Here is a 21,528-nt window from a genome sequence, read left to right on the forward strand (position 1 = left end):
TGTACTAAAAAATGCCAGCGGATGGTTATTTTGCATAAGAAGCGCGCGCACCCACCGCATAGTCTGACGCATCTGCTGCAATTTCCAGGTTTTCGTCCCCCTCAGGGAATTTTAAAACAGGGGCATTAATAAGCGCTTCTTTTAATCTTTCAAAAGCTGTGTTAGCTTCCGCTGTCCACGTAAATTTACTCTTTTTTCTTTTGATTACTAAGAGTGGTTCAACAATATTAGCGAAATCTTTTATGAAAGATCGATAGTAAGAACATAGTCCAAGGAAAGACGAAAGTTTCTTGGCGGTGTTGGGCGGTGGGAAATTCTTAATAGCTTTTATTTTTGAATCTTGCGTTTCTATAACCTTTTGCGAAATTTTATAACCGAGATATTTAAGTTCTTTAGTTGCGAACTTGCATTTTGAGGCGTTAATTGTAAGACCGGCCTCTTTTAATAATTTAAAAACTTGTTCGAGGTCATTAATGTGTTGTTCCAACGTACTACTCGTTATAATTATATCATCTAGATAAATTAAAGTTGATTTTCCTAGGACAGGCTTTAGAACAATGTCCATAGCTCTCTGGAATGTTGATGGGGCCCTACACAACCCAAAGGGCATGCGTAAAAATGCATAAGTGCCCGATTTTGTTATAAACGCGGTTTTGTGTATATCTTCGGGTCTCATAGCTATTTGATAGTAGCCAGACGTTAAGTCCAAAGTAGACATATATCTTGTCGATTTGATCTGTCTAATGATCTCGTCTATAACCGGCAAAGGGTAAACTGGAAATTTAGTAATACTATTTAGTTTTCTGTAATCAATAGCAAACCTCCAAGCCCTTTTATCCGAAGGAGGAAACTCGTTCTTTTTCCTACATAGTACGACTGGACTCGCGTACTCACTATTTATGGGCGTTATTATTTTATTCTTTAACATCTCCTGAATATGTTCTTCGATGATTAGGTCTTTTTGTTTATCATAACGATACGGTTTAGTCCTACAAGGTTTTTCGGCATTTAATTGAATCTTGTGAGTCACGATTTGGCAGTTTCCTGGTTTTTCTGAAAACAAATGAGAAAAATTACTCACCACTTGCTGTATTGCTTTACTTTCATGGTCATTCAGATGGCTAAGGTCCACTTCAGGTGTCTCCACAGGTTCCACCACCCTCTGGTCCATCTCCAACACCACGGAACTATCTTGAAAATTTAATTTGGCTCTCGCGGCCCTTAAAAAGTCCATACCTAAAATAAGAGAGTGTTGCAGGTCTTTCACCACAAAAATTAATACTTTGAGATTTTCCTCTTTTACCTGTAAGTTTAATGATAAAATTTCCTTCTGCTCCTGTATCTATGAGGGCTTCTACTGGTACATCGCCAACCAGGACTTGTATAATTGGTAGCTGTGAGTTTTTTACGATGACCGTGTTTAAATGTCTATTTGAGGGTTTTTTTAAAACTTCCGGGGTCTGGACCCTCCCTTTCACAGGCCCCTCTACTCGTTTAAAGCTTTCCTTTCAATCTGTGTCTTCTGGGTACGCGGATGTTTATTTTCAAATTTTCTTTTTGGGCCTTGACCTTCGAGTTTCGATGCGTTAGCTTGATAGTTCTTTCCCCCATATGAGCGATTTCCATTTCTGGTTTCCTCCTTCCTTCGGGTACTTTGAGAATATGTTTCCCCTCTCGCTCTTTCCGCTATTCTGCGATTTTGAAACTTCACCGCCAATTCGAAAAGTTCCTGCAATGTGCTTGGGTTTCTAATTTCAAAGTAGTCTTGGACAGCGGGTAACAATCTTGGTAATATTATTACAATTATCTCCGCATCGGGTTTTTTTCCATACAGCATATCCGTTAGCTTGATTTTTCGTAAAATAAAGTCCGTCAATTGTGCTGTATTCCATTGATAGAAACTATATAGTTCGGCTTCCAGCCGTGCGCGATCTTTCACTATGGGGAAGGCCTTTACTAACGATTTTTTGAAATTTTCAAATGTATACGTCGGGCTTCCAAATTCACCTAGAAGAAATTTGCCTATATTTTTCCACCATAGCGCGGCTTGTCCTCTTAGTGCTGATGTGGCGATGGCAACTTTTTGACTTTCAGGCACAGGGTAGAGCTGAAAGTGGTTTTCTAGACCTTCGAGAAATACCGCCACCGAATTTTTTCCGTCGAAATAGACGTTTGGCTTGATTGATGCTCTCAAAGTCTGGACCAGGTATCCAAATCCTTCTAACTGAGTTGTCATTTCTTGGTGTTGTCCAGCGGCTTCCATCCAATTTTCGGCCATTTCAGTTCGATAAGTGTTCGGGCGCCAATATAACGTTGCGCGCCTCCAACTTGCACGCAACCAAGAGGTGACTGTGAAAACTTGTATAAAAGATAGAGCCTTGTGAAGGGTTTAAGTCCCTTTTTATTCAACGTAATAAATTACAATTGCGTTCTCTTGACGCTTACAGACGGTGTCAACTCGGCAGTCAAATAAAAATAATAACCTGAAAAGAAACTAAAGACAAGATTCTAACTACGAGGTTCTCTAAAATAACTAACTCACCGCGTTTTACAATACCGCTGCTAATTCAGCAGATTTGAAGCTCACTGGAACGATTACCACTACTTCCCGCCAAGCACATAGGCCGCAACGCGGGGTTCTTCAATTCTCGCTAACTACCTCCGCGCTCGCTAAGTAAGAATATCACACACCGAACTTGTTTCCTCTCTATTTTAAATCAGAATACTTCCGCTGATAATTTGAATCCTTGCGCGTTCTACTCAAATTTACATATTCTGGCATTGGCAGTTCCAGGGGAAAGTAAGGCTTGACAGGAAAGATAGTTTAAACTTAAAATAAATGTTAGTTAAAATAAATATAAACCCTACACATTACTCTAATATAGAGACAGGCAAATAATTCAAGAATGGGGCAATAACTGAATTTAATTGGTTAGATTAGAAAAAGTACAAAAAATGTTACCAAACTGTAATATTTTTCAAGTGTTTATCTCCAATTAGACCATGCTGACAATTCATCAATGTTGGTTTACTGTTGCTTTATATGCACCTAAGATGGCATTTTTAAAAGTCTAAAATTGCTTGAGGAGTTCAGCGATAGATATTATCTTCAAGAAATCCCCCATGATAAATCATAAAAATTCAGTACAGTGCATATAAAGCCCAACTCATTCATTTAGAATAATGATTTAGATAACCACAAATATGATACTATCTGAAACTGAACATTAATGCAGGACAAAATGCTCTTTGTTTGGTGTCATCATAATTAGTGTCTTTCAATCTAATTTAATGATTTAAAAACCATCAAGGAAATTTAATTGATTAAAAAGCATTATGGTCAGCATAATTAGTGTCTTTTCAATTAATTGAAAGAGATATTGTTAACTTAACTTTTGAATTAAACTACTTGATAAAAAATGAGATAGTCATGAGTCTCAATTAATCATAAATACATTACCGTATTTATGCGAATCTAGTGCGCCATCGAATCTAATGCGCATCCCCATTTTAAAACTTTAAATAATAAAAAAAATGTTTGTCGGCGAATGTAATGCGCATCAATGATATGAGGAATTTATTGAATCTTATTTTATACAACAATGGATTTGTATATAAACTATCAATTAATGGTATGATAATTTTATTTAAATTTAGATACCATATTTTATACAACAATGGATTTATACATAAAGTAGCAGAACATAGAATTAACCTATTAGTGGGCTATTGTGATGTGAAACAATCATTGTTAATTAGCACTACCGTATATACGGTACCTATCGTAAAATATGAACATGAAATAAATCGTAACATTTCTATCTAGCTAACAGTTTCTACAATCAGTGATTAATAGTAAACGTCTTTATTCACTAATGTTTTCATCACTGGAATCCTCACAGCTCTCTTCCTCAGAAGCAGATTCATTTCTTCTTTCCTCATCATCGTCATCCTTGGCGTTCCAGAGCACGTCATCGTCACTGCCATTCAATGAATTTGAAATGCAGCATTTCTTGAAAGATTTCACAATCATTGGTGCTTCGATGCTTTTCCAGGCAGCAGAAACCCAGTGTGCAACAATGTGCAGTGCAGCACGCTTAATTTTTCCTGTCGGGGTCAATACACGGTTTGGCTCACAAAACCATTTTTCGTACTCCGCCTGAACGTACCCCTTAAAAGGTTTATTTATACTAACGTCCAGGGGTTGTAACACAGACGTCATCCCTCCAGGAATGATAACAAGATCACTGCTTAGGCTGTGCATCTTCTTTTTTACGTCGTCGGTGAGATGACCACGAAATGCGTCCAGACAAAGCATTGATGGTGGATTACAGAGCCCACCGGGACGGCGTTTCCATACATTTCGGAGCCAATCAAGCATTAATGATTCCGTCATCCACCCCTTCTCTTGGTTTCGAATCAGGACATCATCTGGGAACAGCTTTTCATTCTTAGGGGTTTTAGGACATGTTTTCCGTTTGAAGATTAAGAAAGGGGAAAGTTTGCACCCGTCTGCTGTTATTGCCAGCATCACTGTTACGCGTTGTTTTTCACATCCCGAAGTTTTGATGATAACTTCCTTAGTCCCCTTCTCCGTAATGGTGTAGTTACGAGGCATATCAAACCAAATTGCCGTCTCGTCAGCGTTGCCAATTTGCCCCATTGAAAAATTCTTTTCCTTCCGAAGTGTGATGACATACCGCTGAAATGTTAGTAGTTTTTCCTCAAAATCTGCAGGAAGCTTTCGGCATATTGTTGTACGGCGTCTTAGAGATAAACCCATCCGCTTCATAAACCGATCCACCCATCCACCGCTAGCCTTAAACTCTTGTTTCGGTATTCCAAGAAGTTCAGCCTCCTCTTTTGCTTTATTTCTTATGGTGTCACTAGTCACAGGTTGTATATTCTTCCTCCTTTCACGTACAAATTCCAAAACGTTTTCTTCAATTTTAGGGTGTCTTCCTTTGCGAGGGCCAGTGAATTTCTTTCTACTAGTTTTAGTTGCAAACAGTGCCAATTTCTGTTGCCGCCACAAGCGAACATTGCTCTCAGCTACGTTGAACTCTCTCCCTGCCTTTCTATTGCCATTTTTTTTTCAGCATAAAGAATTACTTTACGTTTGAAAGTAGCGTCATATGACATTCTTCTCTGTTTGCCCTCCATTTCGTGACTACGTACTCTGCAGTTTGTATCCTCTATGCAATAATGTGTCAAATATAAATGTAACGGTAAATGTAGTCGAGAAATTTGGTTGACGTCATCGGCGAACTTTGCACTCGAATCTAATGCGCCATCGAATTTAATGCGCACCCCAATTTTGAATACTACATTTGGCCAAAAACGATGCGCATTAGATTCGCGTAAATACGATATTTATGATCGATATGAACTACAAGAATAATATACTTTAATTTAAAACATTCCGCTAACCACAGAATAACTCACCTCCCAATGCGAGTTACACAACAGAAGTTGCTGCCAAGTACGTTTTCACTGATTGAAATGTTAAAACACAATTTATGTTATCTGTTGAGATATTCACGAGTTATTTCTATGTAAAGTAGCTCATTGATAATAAATACCCATCAAACTAAATTATAAATAAAAGAATAATATAAGTTTTCATAACAAATGTTTACTAATGTGTGTCAACACATAACTAATGTTGTCTGTCTGGTTCAAAATGGTAATGAAAGTAACATAAAAAATAGGGAGAAAAGCTTCCATGTGTCTTTATAAAAAGCATCGATACACTGGAAGTATTTAATGCACAAATAATCATGATTATCCATTAACATTGGTGGAAAAGCATTCTAAGCATTCACTTATTAATGAGATGAGAATCTCTTCACAACAATCCAAATTTGATATAATCTGAGCAACTAAAAGTGCTCAAATCGAAATTTATTAGATGTGCTCATAAACAATTTTGACTTCTGTATCATGAATTTTTGTAGGAAAAAAAATTAAGTTACTTTTTTTTACCACAAACTGCCTTTAAATACCCTGCTCAAATTTTTACCACAATTAGTGTAATAATAAAAATCTGGGAGGGAAAAAATATGACGCAGACACCATGACTTCCTTGTATGGAATATTACATTATACACATTTTTTGCTGCATTTCATTTAAACTTATTTCCTTGAAATTTATTAGATATATATTTGTCATTCAATTCATTCAGTTCTCACTTCCTGGCGAAGCAAAAATACATAAAACAACAAAATAACTTCATTAAAAATTGAAAAATATAGAAAAACATAAAACACCAAATAGAGTTCAAACAGTTAACAAAAAAATTTTTTTTTCTACAATGAAAATTAGTTTCTGTGCAAAAGCAGCAATTCGGTTAGCAGGCAAAAGGTTGATTTTTGGTGCCCAAAACTGAAAGTTTACTTTTGGTTCCATTCAGCAAAAAGACACTGAAAGTACAGAAACTGACTCATTCACTATTCTGCTGTGTTTCATATGTAAACAAATAAGGCTGGTATGGTAAAAAAAAATTAGGCTTAGTCACACTTAAACAACTTTTAAATTGTCGATAATTCTACAAATATGCATGCAGACGAACTAAACCGGAAGATAAAAACAACATAATTCAATCATTTTTAAAGCAAAAAATTCACAATTTACCAATATATAAGAATAAAAAAATGAACTCGTGGAGCCGAGTAATAGAGTGGGCACATATATATATAGATTTTGATTGTAACCAAAAAGGGATGTGTAGATGTGTACAACTACATGTTATAGCAATTCTATGCATGAAATTTCACTGTTCTGAGGCTACTCATTTTTGAGTTTTGCAAGATACATACAGTGTTGCCAGATCATGCAATTTTGCGCAAATTTGCGACTTTTTACAAACTTGTGCTACTAAAACTTTCGTATTTGCGATTTTGCGACTTCCACCATTTCCTTATGCTACTTTTTGCGACTTCAAAGTTTTCTAATATATCATAAAATGCTTACATGTTAAAATAATGTATCAATTAAAAATAATTTGCATTAGAAAAAACAGTTCATTTAGGCTCAAATAGAAGTTGGCATCCATTTTACATGTAAAGGCTGCTCAGACTGACCCTGGTATAACGAGAAGGGGGGAAAAGTGGGGAAAAAACTGCTTCAGGACCCCTCACCTCCCCCTTTTTTTGTTTTGTTTTATTTTTTGTTTTTAAATCAGTTCAGTTTAAGTTTTAAGTCAGTTTTGTTTTTAAGTCCAGGTCTATGGTGATAACGAATCGAACAAAAGAACTTGCAGCTTAGGTCCCAAACAGAGAAAGAAATCAAATTAATTTTCCTGATTATAATATTGCTAAGAGCTAAGCAATGGAAATGACTTCAGAATGAAAGCCATGGCATTTTTCTAAATAACAACACAAGTTAAATTTAACCGTGAAAGAACAAGGCTTTCTTAATTAATCAGAATCTAAAATAAGCCCACCAGGAAAAGCAGAAAACTCACTGAAAAACATTCCTCAATTAAGATGTTCACAATTAAGTAAAAAAACAATGAATTAAACAAATTAACTGCCAATTAAAAAAATTTAGTACAAAAGCACTAACAATCTAAACGTGAGGAATCTCTTAAGCATGGATATGCACAAATTAATTTAAAAATAAAACCTAAATTAAATGAGAATTATTTAAAAAAGAAATTATTATTCAAATAATCGAAAATGAGCAATATAGTTTTAAAATGGGTTCGTTAAAGCTAAGATACGTATTTAAAATGGCTAAGAATCGAATACAGTCTATAATTTACAGAAGCAATGGATAGTAAATTTGTGGTGACGTCAGAGATCATGTGAGCATGCGAAACTATGACGTCACAAACATCATGTGATCTCTGATGTCATTTGCGATTTTTTGAGTCTGCTTTTGATACTTTAGCTGAAAATTTTCTGGCAACACTGGATACATACATACATATGGTACATACATGCGCCATGAAAAACAACTCCTTTAAATCAACTTTATAATCTGTGTTTGGGGGGGGGGAGTCCTTTATTCTTTCCTTACATACAGACGCCTTACAAAAGCATTGTAAAATTGCATTCGATAGCGGTCAAAATGGATATTCTCTTTGAAAAATGATACCCAGAATTTTCTGTGATTACAATACTTCCTTTACTTCGTACAAGAAAGTAAATAACCTATCCACTAACTTAATACGTAAGAATGTTGTACAGTCAAAAGCCGTTAATTCGGACACCCATAATCCGGACCTCAAAGCTACAAACTTTCTGCGCATGCGTCGCTTTGACGCATGCGCGTAAGACCTTTACCGCTGCGAATTTGCGTGCGCAAAATACGTTTACGAATGCGCGTTTAATGTATAACGGACGGGATAAGCTAAGCTAAAATTATCTAATTATCTATTTCAGTTAATGTTGCAGATTGCGTTGTTCCTTAATCTTCGAATTGGATCCGGATTATTATTTTTTGCAGACTGTTAGAGCAATTTTATAAAAGTAAGCTTGAACTTTCGATTATGTCAAATAGAATTTCCGATATATATTTACTAATATGTAAAGGATATACAAAGCGAAAGTATCTTTTGGAGTCCATTAAACAAAAAGTAGAATTGCTGCAAAAAATGGATAAAGGCATATCCTTTGTTTATGTAAACTTTAACGTTTGTTTATCTACACATTGTTTATCTTTAACACCGGGCGGCGTGCAATGAATTGGAAGTTGATCCAGCACTATCCTTATCTTAAGAGCAGATGTTTTTATTTTATTTGGCTTATAATTGCTTACTCAATGTAGTATTTCATCTCGATGTGTCTTTGATATGATTTAAATCAAATGCCTCGTCATTATAATTCGCTTCGGATAGCGAAGAAAGTGATAGAGGTTATTGAAAACGAAAAAATTTCGATTGACAAATTAGTCGGTATTCTTGACACAGCAATTATAGGACTTGAACAGCGGAACTTTGTAACTGAACACGAAATTATGTCTGTTTATAGAATTAAAGAGAATGTATTATCACATAAAAAACGAAGCAACTTAAACAACTTAGATTGAAAGAAATGTTTAATAAAGTAACAAATAAATTAAGCTTTTTTTTGTAAATTTTGATACCCTTTAGATCATAATTGTTCTTTATTTCGTAAATTACGGTTTCATATTTTTAATTTTATAATTTCTGCATGCCATTTTACCAGATTTAAACTGATGATCTATAATCCGGAAAAATCGATAATCCGGAATCGCCGAAATCCCGACGAGTCCGGATTAACGACTTATATATTATTAACGACTGTATATGTAATAGGCATCATATTACTGAAAAAAAGAATTTACTGTAGCTTGCTCTGATGCTATTTACTCCCTCTATCCAAAAATATGATACAGTTTGAAAGTGTGGTAAAGACTAATGAGGCATAAGTAAAAAAAAAAAATACGATCAATTGTCCTTATATGTAAATTCATATGCCAATAAAAAACTGAGATATAGTTGGCTGGTATTTGATTTTGTCTGTATAAAAAATGTCATTACACTTATATGTTGTTATTGAAAAATTGTAATGCAGGACTTACCAATGCTAAGAACGAGCATGTGAATTCAGAATTTTTGCTTGATAAATTGATAAGAATCAATGGACAACTAATGTCTACATTCAAGTACTTGCTTTCATCTTTCTGTTTTATTCCCTTTTCCCACTGTATACATATTTTATTTAAATACATTAGAGTGAAAAAGAATTAAAAAGTTTCAACAATATTTTAATTCATTCTACCAATACCTATACTTATATGTATAATTTTAAAGTATTAAGTATAGACCTTAGAAGCATAAAGTGAATAAAAAAGAAAATATTTTTTTCAGTTCATAACTGTATATGGTTTTAATCATACATATATAAATATAATATAACAAAATATGACAGCTGTTTCAAAAAAATAATTGGCGACCTCAAAATTAACATTCTAAATTTGGTGATCTGCCCCTAACTTCATTTCTTCTCACAGTTTCCAGATATTTCTATCTTACATAACGTTTTAATGCAGATACCTCTTGTACAATCAAATTAATTGCAAACCAAAACTCTGAACTGAAACTTTCCCACTCCCAGCCTTCTTCCTCCGAAAGTACTATAACTTCCCCCTTTTTCGCATAAGCTCTGCTGCTGGCAAGACGCTTTTCAACCATGCTGCTGCCGCTTTCTTGCCGAAAATGATGTCGTACTTTAAAATGCATTTTACTGTATTCAAATATAATTAGGAAATGTCTTATCTGCAAAAGGATGATTTGATATGCGTAAAAAAATTAAAAATTGTGATTTTTCAAGATATGTTGTGCTAAATTGTGTCATCATGCTTCCCACTCAGCCATTACGGTCTTCTCAGTCATCTACGCAATATCGAAAGCTGTTGAAGGTTGTTGTTTTCATCTACGCATTTTTAAATCATTGCAATTCATATGTAATCAAATGATTTTTAATAAAAAATAAATGATTTATTTAATTTCAGTAACAGATTTTGAAACAAATAGATATAAAAGAATTGTATAAAAACCAGCAGAATATGAACATACTGAATTTACAATAATCAGGTTATAAAACATTCCATTTGAATCAATAAAATTTTCAAATTTTAAATAATAAAAAATTTGATACAGTATTAAATTTTAATCAATTTACAAGAATATCTACCACAAAATAAAATTCAATTTACAAGACTGTCACATTAAAAAAATTAAGCATACCATACAAATATACGTAAAAAGTCCCTATAATTGATTTTTCCTTTTAAATGAACATCAAAATACTCCAAGATGTGAAATTCTTCTTCTTTGGTGAAATATATTCCAGATTTCGCCAAGATATTCTTAAGTACTGTAAAATCAACAGTACCAGTTACTTTTGGATCAGCACGATGTAAATGAAAACGAATTTTTCTGAAATTTCTAATAATGGCACTTTCCATAGCATCAAAAATGTGCTTTAAATGTGGAGCCTTTGAATACAAAATTACCTGAAAATGCAAAGGTTACATGATGTTAAACAATAACTTTCTATTTATTTAAAGATGCACAGATTTCAGGAAAATTAAATAGAAGTTTATAAATATCTTTCTTTGTTAGTTACCCAAAATAAATAAATAAGTAAAATTAACAATTACCAAGCTAAAAGCAATGATGACAATATATTCAAAACACGAAATGAGCGTCAATAAGTTTTCACAAAACACATTTTCTATATAACCTGATTTCTTTCAATCTCACCTTGATTAAAAAAAAGTAAGCATTTAACAGATTTCATTATGGCCCCTCTGCGACTGAATCAACATACCAAGGACACATTTCTAATATGTCTGGTGATAAAATGCTGCTTTTTGCAAACCCAAACTGACACCTTTTACAAATGGCAAAGTAAATACTTGAACTTGAAATACTTTTAAAAATTGCACATTATTTATTTTACAGAGTTTAATCTGCAAATTTCAATGAAAATACATTAAAAATATACAGTAGTCAAAAACCTAATAAATATTTCAATACACCCTATCTATCTGACTTAAATTCATTACTCAAACTTTAAGGAAAAAAAAAAATCTGTTAGTAAATTTATATACAATGGCATAACTATAATTAGAACATATCAAATTCCTTGCCGAAAAGTAAAACTTTCATTACTTTGCTGTTGCAAAATGTTGCTACATTATATTTATCACAAATTTCTTATTAAATTTTAACTACTACAATCATTCTTTTGACAACATATAACAAATAAACAACAAAAGCAGAAACAAAAGATAACATATAATAAAAGCAGAAAATCAAAATGTACAAATTTTTTATAATTAATTTTCTTGAATTTCTTGAATATTAATTTCTTGAATATTTTCTAAAAATTATACTTATGATCTGTCATTTATTTTACTAATTATAATTAATAGATTAAGTAAGTTAGATTGAGAATAAAACTAAAAATGGTGATTGCACTCCCTCAAAAATCACTTAAATAAAACATTTTATGTAATCTCTAATTTTGCCATAAAACCTACAAATTTACATGGAAAAGTGACAGGGGAAAACAATTCAATATCTTATTTTACATTTATGTAGTCGAAAACATAAACAAAATAAATGAAAGGTGCCAAAAGTGGAAAATTTTGCTTTAGTGAATAAAAGTTACATTATCAAAGCTTTCAATTAAAAAAAAAAAGTTTGCCAAATAAGAATATAGTTTTATTTTAAAATGTAATATTCTTATATACTTAGCCACTGTTGAGTTCATTAAAATTATGTTTGAATGGATTAAAATGCAAAGTCCAGAAATAATACCTTTGCACTTTTTCTTATTTCTGGGGCTTTGCGAGTAACACAAGTCGTTTTACTTGCTTCTTTTTTATCTCTTTCCTCAGTGTCTTTCTCATCTTCAACTTTTTCACCAGTTTTATATTGCACACTTTTGTTGCTGCTGGATACTAGTTTATCAGATTTTGCAGAATACTTTTCTAAAAATTCATCATACAACAACTGATCATATTTGTTGACAGGAAAGCGCTTCCATATTTCATGAAACTGAGAAAAAAAAAAAAAAAAGGAACTTTATTTTTCAATTCATAATTGGCAAAAAATACACATATGCAAAGCAATATTTTTTAAATGGATATATGCAAAGTAATCATTTTAAGGTATATTACTTGTTTATCACTGAATCGAAAAGCATATTTATTCAAGACATGTTTAGCATCATCTTTGCAAGCTACTCCAACATTGCATACATCAAGTGTTTTGAAATCCTTCAACATAGCACTTTTTCGGGCACATACACAGTCACGAAGTAACTCTTCAACCTCATCTATTGGCAATTCTGGAGGACATCTTGATTTATAAGTAACTAATTTCTCAACAATAGCTACCCATTTGTCTGCATCCTACAAAATAATAGAGTGCATTTTTAGTTTATTTTTATTTCTACCATTCAATTCAAAAATTAAATCACAACATCTAAATTTTGCTATTGAATAAATCCTACTGAAACACAAGGAATTCGAAAAAGTTTGTGCTATTGTTGTAATGAGAAAAAACAACCCAGTAGTTTTGTGCAAATGCTTTTAGAAAATAATCTGCTGCAACTTGCATTGCATGTTGCCATTGAGTTACAGGTTTATCTATTCTCATATTTGCAAAAGTTCTTGTTCACAGAGTTAAAAAATTGGACTATTGATCATCACCAGCATATAGAACTGCTGCTCAAACATATAGTTACATATGGCCAAAATACATGTGATAGCTGGAAGGTGCAATGTCTGGAAGGCAACGCGTATGAAGTAAAACTTCCCACCCAAGTAACTGCTGCTCAGCTTCTGGGTCACTTTTACTATACAAGGTCTGAGATTCAAGTAGTTGATCAGCTTCTGGGTCACTTTTACTGTATGAGGTCTGAGATTATCTTGAACAAGTATCATTCCTTTCATGTTAAATAGTGTTGACTGCTTCTGATGCAGTGCAGTTGCCACTCTTTGGAACTGGAACAAGTAAACCTCTGCTGTGGTGGTTTGGCCACTCTCTAGAAATTCGATGTGCATAATATAAGCACTGATCCACCAAACACACAGCAATACCTTCTGTTGATGAAGGTTTTTGTTAGGTGCAGTGTTATCAGATCATGCGATTTTTCATAAATTTACTACTTTTGACAAACTTGTGCTAGCAAAATTCATGTCTATGTGATTTTGCAAATTTTCTGCTGCTCCATCACTTCTCTCTGCTACTTTCAAAATTTAATTTTTAATAAAATGTAATCTGTTTAAGCTTGAATAAAACTTGATAAGTGGTAATCCTGCACCTGTAGCATATAGGCATACATGCATACAATTTTTAGCACTAATCGCAGATGTTTCCATATGTTTGATTGATTACTTTATTTAATATTTTGGTGAGCTGTGAGCAGACTTACAAAGTGAAATTCAGATTATTGCTGCTGTGTTAGATAGAGTGTGGATTATGATTAATATGAAAGAGTTCAGAACTACTTCTTGGCTTAATATATCCATACTTGGAGGGTTTGTACTCACTTCTGCATGGGAAAATTAAGCACTTTTAAGGACCATCACTGAAAAAAACTTAAGGACCTATCAAACCAACAGGAACTGAATAAACTAAAACAATTATCTACACTTTAACACCGCTTTTGTAATACCACTTATATAACTTCAGTTTTGCAATTTGTAAGAATAAAATAAATCTGTAAATAGGATACATTTTTATTAAATATAATCTAATATTTAACTTAATTACAATGTAAATTCAAGAATAAAATTAACTTCATAATTTTTTCAAGTAATTAGCATTACAGTATAAAATTTCTTGTAACATTTATAATAGTCCAACAAATTTAGAGAAAAATAATGACTTTTTATTTAAATTTTACTAGCCAGCTTTATATACTAATTGCTTCTTTTATGCTTCATTTTGCCATGTACTTGCTCAGTACAGAGGCATATGAAAATTTTATGTTAAGTGGCATTAGTTAAATTATGAAGTAAAATAATAATCAGCATGATGCATGACAGAAGTCTGGCTGTCGACACTGCAGTTTATTGCCCAGAAACAGAGAACCACTGATCAGAACAGCTGTGAATGCCTGGCATTGAAAGCTAGTTGCACTTTAACCCAGCTAGTATCATATCTCCATGAAGATTTGCTGAAGTTGTGATCCAGTTAACATACAGTATTTAAAATAAAGTTCAAATAAGCTACTAAATACCAAAGATGGTAGGTTGTTTTGTATTATTTCAAGTCTCATTATCTGTAAGGAATCGGTTTTTATGTTAATATTTCCATTTTTGTGCTGTATCTTACATACACAATAAGGATTAAGCAGAGCAGATAATTCACCTTAATAATGTAGAGATAACTTCTAGGGGTGAGCAATTGGTCACAAATAATTAAATCATGTAGTTAGATAGTCATACATGGTTACAATTACAGTGTTTTTCTATTTCTAAAAAATATCTGTTAAAAAAGCACCAAGAACATTTTACAGAAGTTTTTTATGATATTGATGATGGTGATGAAGAATTTTATGATATTGATTCTAAAATGATATTAGTATAACTAAACATTAAAAGTTAGACAACATTTATGCTTTGTAGCACAAACAAAATAAATGTTTATGCAACTTTTTAACTTCAAAAGTTTCCAGATATTTTAGCTAATTTACATTGATTTCCTTCTCTTTAACATTTTCTCCTACCTTGCTAACGTTTCAACAATGTACCTTTGAAGAATAATTTTCTCTCTATATATAAAACCAGTTTCTTTTTTACTGAATTTCCTCTTTATTTTAGAATTTTTATATTTAATTAAAGATTTTAGTAATTCTAAAGAACTGCTTTTTACTTAGAGTGTATAGAATAAACTGATAATTTTATTTCTTTAGTAATATGAGTATTGAAAATAAATATGAAATGATATGAAGTCAAGGTTGATGCCTGCGGCAGAATTTTTAGAATTTATTGAAGCACTAAGCAATAAAATTTAGAGCAAAATATCTAGAATTTAGAGCATGCACTGAGGTATGTATGATGCACTGACACATATGTGATGAATCTGTAAATTAATTGTTAGTTTTCAATTTCTTTGCTTTCTTTGATGCTTGTGTCTAGTGGAAAGATAAGAAAATAAAGGGAAGATAGACATACTGAGAGAAAGACTTCTGGGATCAAAAGGAGAAAAATTCAAATTTTTCGTTGTTCTTCCAAAAATTCTCCAAAAGATAAGTAATTCACCACAAATTTCCTATAGAACACATCCGTGTTAATACCATGAAACACTTTTCATTTTGTCACACTGTTCTGGAAAATGTAGATCTATAAATTTTGCCTTCAAAATAATAATCTATAAATCTTGCCTTTAGGAAGAAAAATTATCCATACCAACTCTGTAAGAGCTAAAAGAGCCAGAAGATTTTCAGGAAAAAAATTCAGAAAAGAGGAGGATAAAGTGAATTTTCTAGAGAAACCTGATACACGTTTAAATATTCCGAAAAAAATTACATGGGAAACTCTTAATGTGGAAAAATATTTTTAAAAAATGAAATCTATTTTTAAATAGTTACAGTAGCATTTTTGTATTTTATAAGAAGTGCTTCAGAAACTGTGCTTTGTAGCATTTATTATCTTGCTCATTTTTCAGAATCCAAATATTTCAAAGTCACCAAAATGAAAATAATGTCACTTTAAAATATGGCAAGAGAAAATAATGTTTCATTTTAATGTTATTTCTTAAATATAATTTTAATTTATTATCATTATTTTTATAATATTAATTTATAATATTTTAATTTTTATATAATTATTTGCTATTATTTTTGCAAAAATAGTCAAAATTTCGCAGATTTCTGAATAAAAAATTTTGTATACAAACTGATTTTGAAATGGCTAAAATGTTGATAAGTCGCCAGATTTAGCACCACAGATTTAGCACCAACTCTATCCCCAAAAAAGAAAAGATGTAATATTTTATGAACTTTTCATTCGGGGGTGGGGGGGGACTTTGAAATGTTTGTTTCAATCAAAGCAGGGTCTCATGCTTCAAGTATTCACCATATATATTAAAAAGTAGGAAAGAATTAAAACTTTAACCCAAATACAGTCAAAAGTCATTAATCCGGACTCGTCGGGACTTCGGCGATTCCGGATTATAGATCATCAGTTTAAATCTCGTAAGATGGCATGCAGAAATTCTAAAATTAAAAATATGAAACAGTAATTTATGAAATAAAGAACAATTATGATCTAAAGGGTATCAAAATTTACAAAAAGAAAAAGCTTAATATTTATTTGTTTACTTTATTAAACATTTATTTCAATGTAAGTTGTTTAAGTTGCTTCGTTTTATGTGCTAATACTTTCTCTTTAATTCTATAAACAGACATAATTTCTTGTTCAGTTACAAAGTTCCGCTGTTCAAGTCCCGTAATTGCTGTGCCGAGAATACCGACTAACTTGTCAATCGAAATTTTTTCGTTTTCACTAACCTATCTGTCACCTTCTTCATGTCTTTATCCATTTTTTGCAGCAATTCCACTTTTTGTTTGATGGACACCGAAACATACTTTCATTTTGTAGATCCTTTGGGAGCTCCAGCATCGGAAATTCTATTTGACATAATTGAAAGTTCAAGTTTACTTTTATAAAATTGCTCTTAACAGTCTGAAAAAAGTAATAAGCCGGATCCAGTTCGAAGATTAAGGAACAACGCAATCATCACCATTAACTGAAATAGATAATTGGATAATTTTCTTATACCGTCCGTTATACATTAAACGCGAAAACGTATTCTGCATTTGCGCACACACATATGAGCAGTCGTAAAGGTCTTAAGTGCACGCGTAAATGCCTATGCGCATGTGTCAACGCAGCGCATGCGCAGAAAGTTTTTAGCTTTAAGGTCCAGATTATAGATCATTCTGGATTATGGGTGTCCAAATTAATGACTTTTGACTGTACATATTTTTCAATAAATCACCAAAAATTATTAATTCACAATCAAAACGGCAGTCTCTCTTTTTTTTTTTTGACTGCCATTTTGATTCAAAAAAAAAAAAAAAAAAAAAAAAAAGAGAAGAAGAAATAATGTCAGATGGGTAAAACTAAGGGCCTTTTGCTGGTTACAGCCAAAATTAATAAGGATTAAGCAGAGCAGATACAGAGGACTTTTAAGGAACAAAAATTGTGTCCAAAAAAACCTAGGGCTATTTTACTAGGGAGTAAGAATGAAAACCGACATGATATGCACTTATTGCAAGCTGTACAAATGTGAAATGAGGATGCATAAAACTTATTTAATGATACACAGCCGTTCTTTGAGGCATAAGCAAGGGGGGGGGGAATAATCAATTAAAAAAAATCTGAAAACTTTCAGATTTTATTTTACACCCCAAATGGGCATTTTTTTTTTTTTTTTTTTTTTTCATTTACAGACAAATACACATTTTGGGAGTATTTGGGCTAATGTACTTTAAAAACAGCATATCTTTAGAATTTCCGATAGATAGTCTTGTACACCGGAGATAAAAATGTTTTTTTCCCTACAGTGTTGCCACTGCTCACTTTGAAATTGTTGAGTTTTTTAACAAAATAATTGCTAAAGTTTTAGAAAATATGAAATAAACAATAGAACAAATTTTAAATTCAGGCTTCCAGGTGGAGGCCTATGTTATACAAAATTTGATGATTATTTACTACTGTTTTTTCACAATGTGCGAAACATACTTACATTCATGTAGATTCTTCACTATTTAGATTCTTTAAATATAATATGTAAAATGATTCAATGCAAAATGCTGCTTCGAGACTATGAGGCGTATTCAGAAACTAAGTGCCGTTTTGGAAAAAAAAAAAAGTAAAACAATTTTTTCGAATCCAATTTTATTTTTACATGAAAATACATGTCAAACTATTTTTAAACATAGTTTACGCTAATGATCAAACACTTGTCATAGCGGGTGACCAGTTTTTGTAAACCATCGTCAAAGAAACTTCCCGCCAGTCTCGATAACCACGACTCCACAGCATTTTTCGTGTCATCGTCAGATCCAAAGCGCTTGCCACCAAGCTCGCTCTTCATGTGCAGGAACAAGTGATAGTCGGACGGTGCCATGTCCGGGCTGTACGGCAGGTGATCGAACTGCTCCGAATGAAACTGTCGAATTAACGATTGAGTGACACCAGCAGTATGGGGCCGAGCATTGTCATGGAGCAACACAATTCCTTTACTGAGCATTTCTCTTCGTTTGTTTTGAATGGCATGCCTTAGTTTTGTTAAAGTTTCACAATATCGTGCCGCATTAATGGTTTCACCTCTGGGAAGAAATTCAGTAAGCAAAACGCCTTTCCTATCCCAGAAGACAGTGCACATGATTTTTTGTGATGACATTTTAACTTTGAACTTTTGTTTCTTCGGAGAATGAGTGTGTCTCCACTCCATCGATTGTTGTTTCGATTCTGGTGTGAAATGACACACCCAAGTTTCATCACCTGTCACAATTTGGTTTAAAGAGTTTTCTCCCTCATCACCGTACCGTGCGAGAAATGTCAGGGCACTACCAAGTCACTTTGTTTTGTGAACATCAGTGAGCATTTTTGGAACCCATCGGGAACACAGTTTGCGATAATTCAATCGGTCAGGCACAATTTCAAACAAAACAGTACGTGAAATTTGTGGAAATGCCTCTGAAAGAGTTGTCATCCATCGTGAAGCGTCTGTTCTCATGAATTCCTTCATCAACTTTCCTTACCAAATCATCGGTGACAACAGAAGGCCAACTACTCCGAGCCTCGGCGTGGACATTTGTTCGACCTGCATTAAACATTCTTACCCACTTTCTCACCATTCCATCACTTATCACGTATTCATCGTAAACTTCTGTCACTTGACGATAAATTTCGGCCGGTTTAACATTCCTCGCGTTCGAAAATTTAATCACGGCACGAATCTCACAATCAGCGGGAGAACTAATTGTCTTAAACATTTTGAATGTGCACAGCAAACTGAAAACACAACATAGAGCAACCAAAATGGCGACAATTGAAAGTCAGTGAACAAGAAAGACTAGTGCGCATGCGCGAGACGCCTACCACAGCGGTGCGACGGCACTAGAATGAAACGGTACTTAGTTTCCGAATACGCTACGTATAATATACTTTCTGGGGTAAAAACATTATCAATTATATATGTAATAGATTCTGTAGTAGAACACAGGCGGTTGAATCCATAATGAACAGCCAGAGTTTTAATTCCGGGGAATGCTGAAATGCCACTTCACTACGAGTAAGAAATTTGGCAGTTAAAATATATTAAATTCAACTTTTATTTCAGCAAACATGTTGTGGCCACAATCAAGTTGGCACATTAATTGTGCCTTTTCCAAGAGGTTTACAATTTTGATAACTTTGCAGCAAGAAGGAAGCAGCAGACAGACAGCAGCCTAGCTAGGCCAAAGCATTGAAGGCAAGTGAGTTATGGGCAGGGTGAAATATTAATTCAGACTGAGTTAGTTTTGGTTTTCAATGCTGCTATAACATTACTATCGGCTGTTAAGAGTTTTAGTTCCATTTACAATCATCAGAATTATGTAAGAGTCATATGACATGGATTAGTCTCGAAATGATGCAGTGCAAATAGAGGTTACTATTTTTAGAATGCAGAAGGGAATTAATTTTCGCTGCTAATTTAATCTATTACATATTCTTTATTTTTCTTACATATATACATATATAAACACACACAATGAAAGGAAAGAAATTAATTGCAAAATGTAATGCATGTATGTACACACACACACATATATAAATATGTACAAACATTCATTTAACTAAATGAATAAATCATTACTTTATACAGCATAAACTATTACATACATTGCTGTTAATTAGATTTATTATAAAGCATCATTTTAAGTGTATTAAAGAGGAAAAACAAATTTTATTATTTTATAAATAGTATAAAAATCTAATAATTGTATTTATATAATGAATATAAATAATTAACTGGCATAAATTTTATTGCATAAAAATATTACACATTACATGTAAAAATTTTAATAATTTTTATACTAACAGAATTCTATTAATTATAGAAACAATAAAACATTTTTTTTCAGTGAAAAAAATCAGAAAATAGCTCAGCTATATTCGAACTTGCAATTTTCAAGCAAAATTTAAAACTTTGGTATATGTGCCAAATGAGTTAGCTAGACCTAATCTGAAAGTTGAAAAATTATTAATAGCAGAAAATCAAAAATATAATCAAATGTGAACAAATGATGAATTTAAGCTTTTCTTTTTTGTCAGACTTATTAGAACATAAGAACCTCACAATCCTCTTAAACAGGAGGAAAAATATTTTATCATATTTAGTTAATGTTAACAAATAAAGTAAATAGGAAAGCCTGAGAGTCTTAACTATATTTCCCAAAAGCCACAAATGCATAGTTACATTATTTAAAAATATATTTATATTATTGTGGTGCCTATGTTTACTCTAATTACAGCTTGATGAACTAAAAAGCATTGTTTCAGTTTTCATTTAGTCTTATTCTTCCATGATACCTTCTTATAAATGTTGATCTATCACATCTTTGCAATGCTCATGAAACTTTGGATTCTTCTTAAATCTGTGCCAAAGATTTAACTTAAATTGTTTTTTTGCTACCTCAAACGAATTCCATAATTCCCACATATGCCACGGCAAGCCATATATATGTCCCCCCCCCAATGGCAGGTGCTTGCCTATGCCAGCATCGGCCACTTCTAAGGCCAGATGTAGTGGTCTCTTTATTATGGAGGCACCCACTAGTGGACTACCATTGCCTCCTATTGAAAGGACAGACAATTTTACATCCATGCCTTCTCCTGGATTCATGCTCCCCTAACCACTATACTATCTGGGCTGAAACATGTTGATATAATGTTAAATATGTTAAATTTAATAATATATATTAATAGTGGTTAAATATGACAGTACAGTAATTAAATATGTTGCTGTCAAATTTTATGGG

General features: G+C 32.7%; 1 protein-coding gene across 1 annotated transcript in view; it reads right to left on the minus strand.

The window, feature by feature from the left end:
• Positions 1-9,497: 9,497 nt before the first annotated feature.
• The window catches only part of LOC118199710 (EF-hand calcium-binding domain-containing protein 6-like), a 100,950-nt gene continuing 88,919 nt past the window's right edge, over positions 9,498-21,528 (minus strand). Inside the window, exons 16-18 of the mRNA XM_035371623.2 lie at positions 12,662-12,895; positions 12,300-12,539; positions 9,498-10,987 (exon numbers count right to left, since the gene is read on the minus strand). Of these exons, the coding sequence (XP_035227514.2) occupies positions 10,709-10,987; positions 12,300-12,539; positions 12,662-12,895 (753 nt within the window). The 3' untranslated portion in view covers positions 9,498-10,708. The remainder of the gene's footprint in view (positions 10,988-12,299; positions 12,540-12,661; positions 12,896-21,528) is intronic.

This window comes from Stegodyphus dumicola, chromosome 10, assembly GCF_044657685.1.
Source record: "Stegodyphus dumicola isolate Sdum_Otavi_A_Nest chromosome 10, ASM4465768v1".
Lineage (NCBI taxonomy): Eukaryota > Metazoa > Arthropoda > Arachnida > Araneae > Eresidae > Stegodyphus > Stegodyphus dumicola.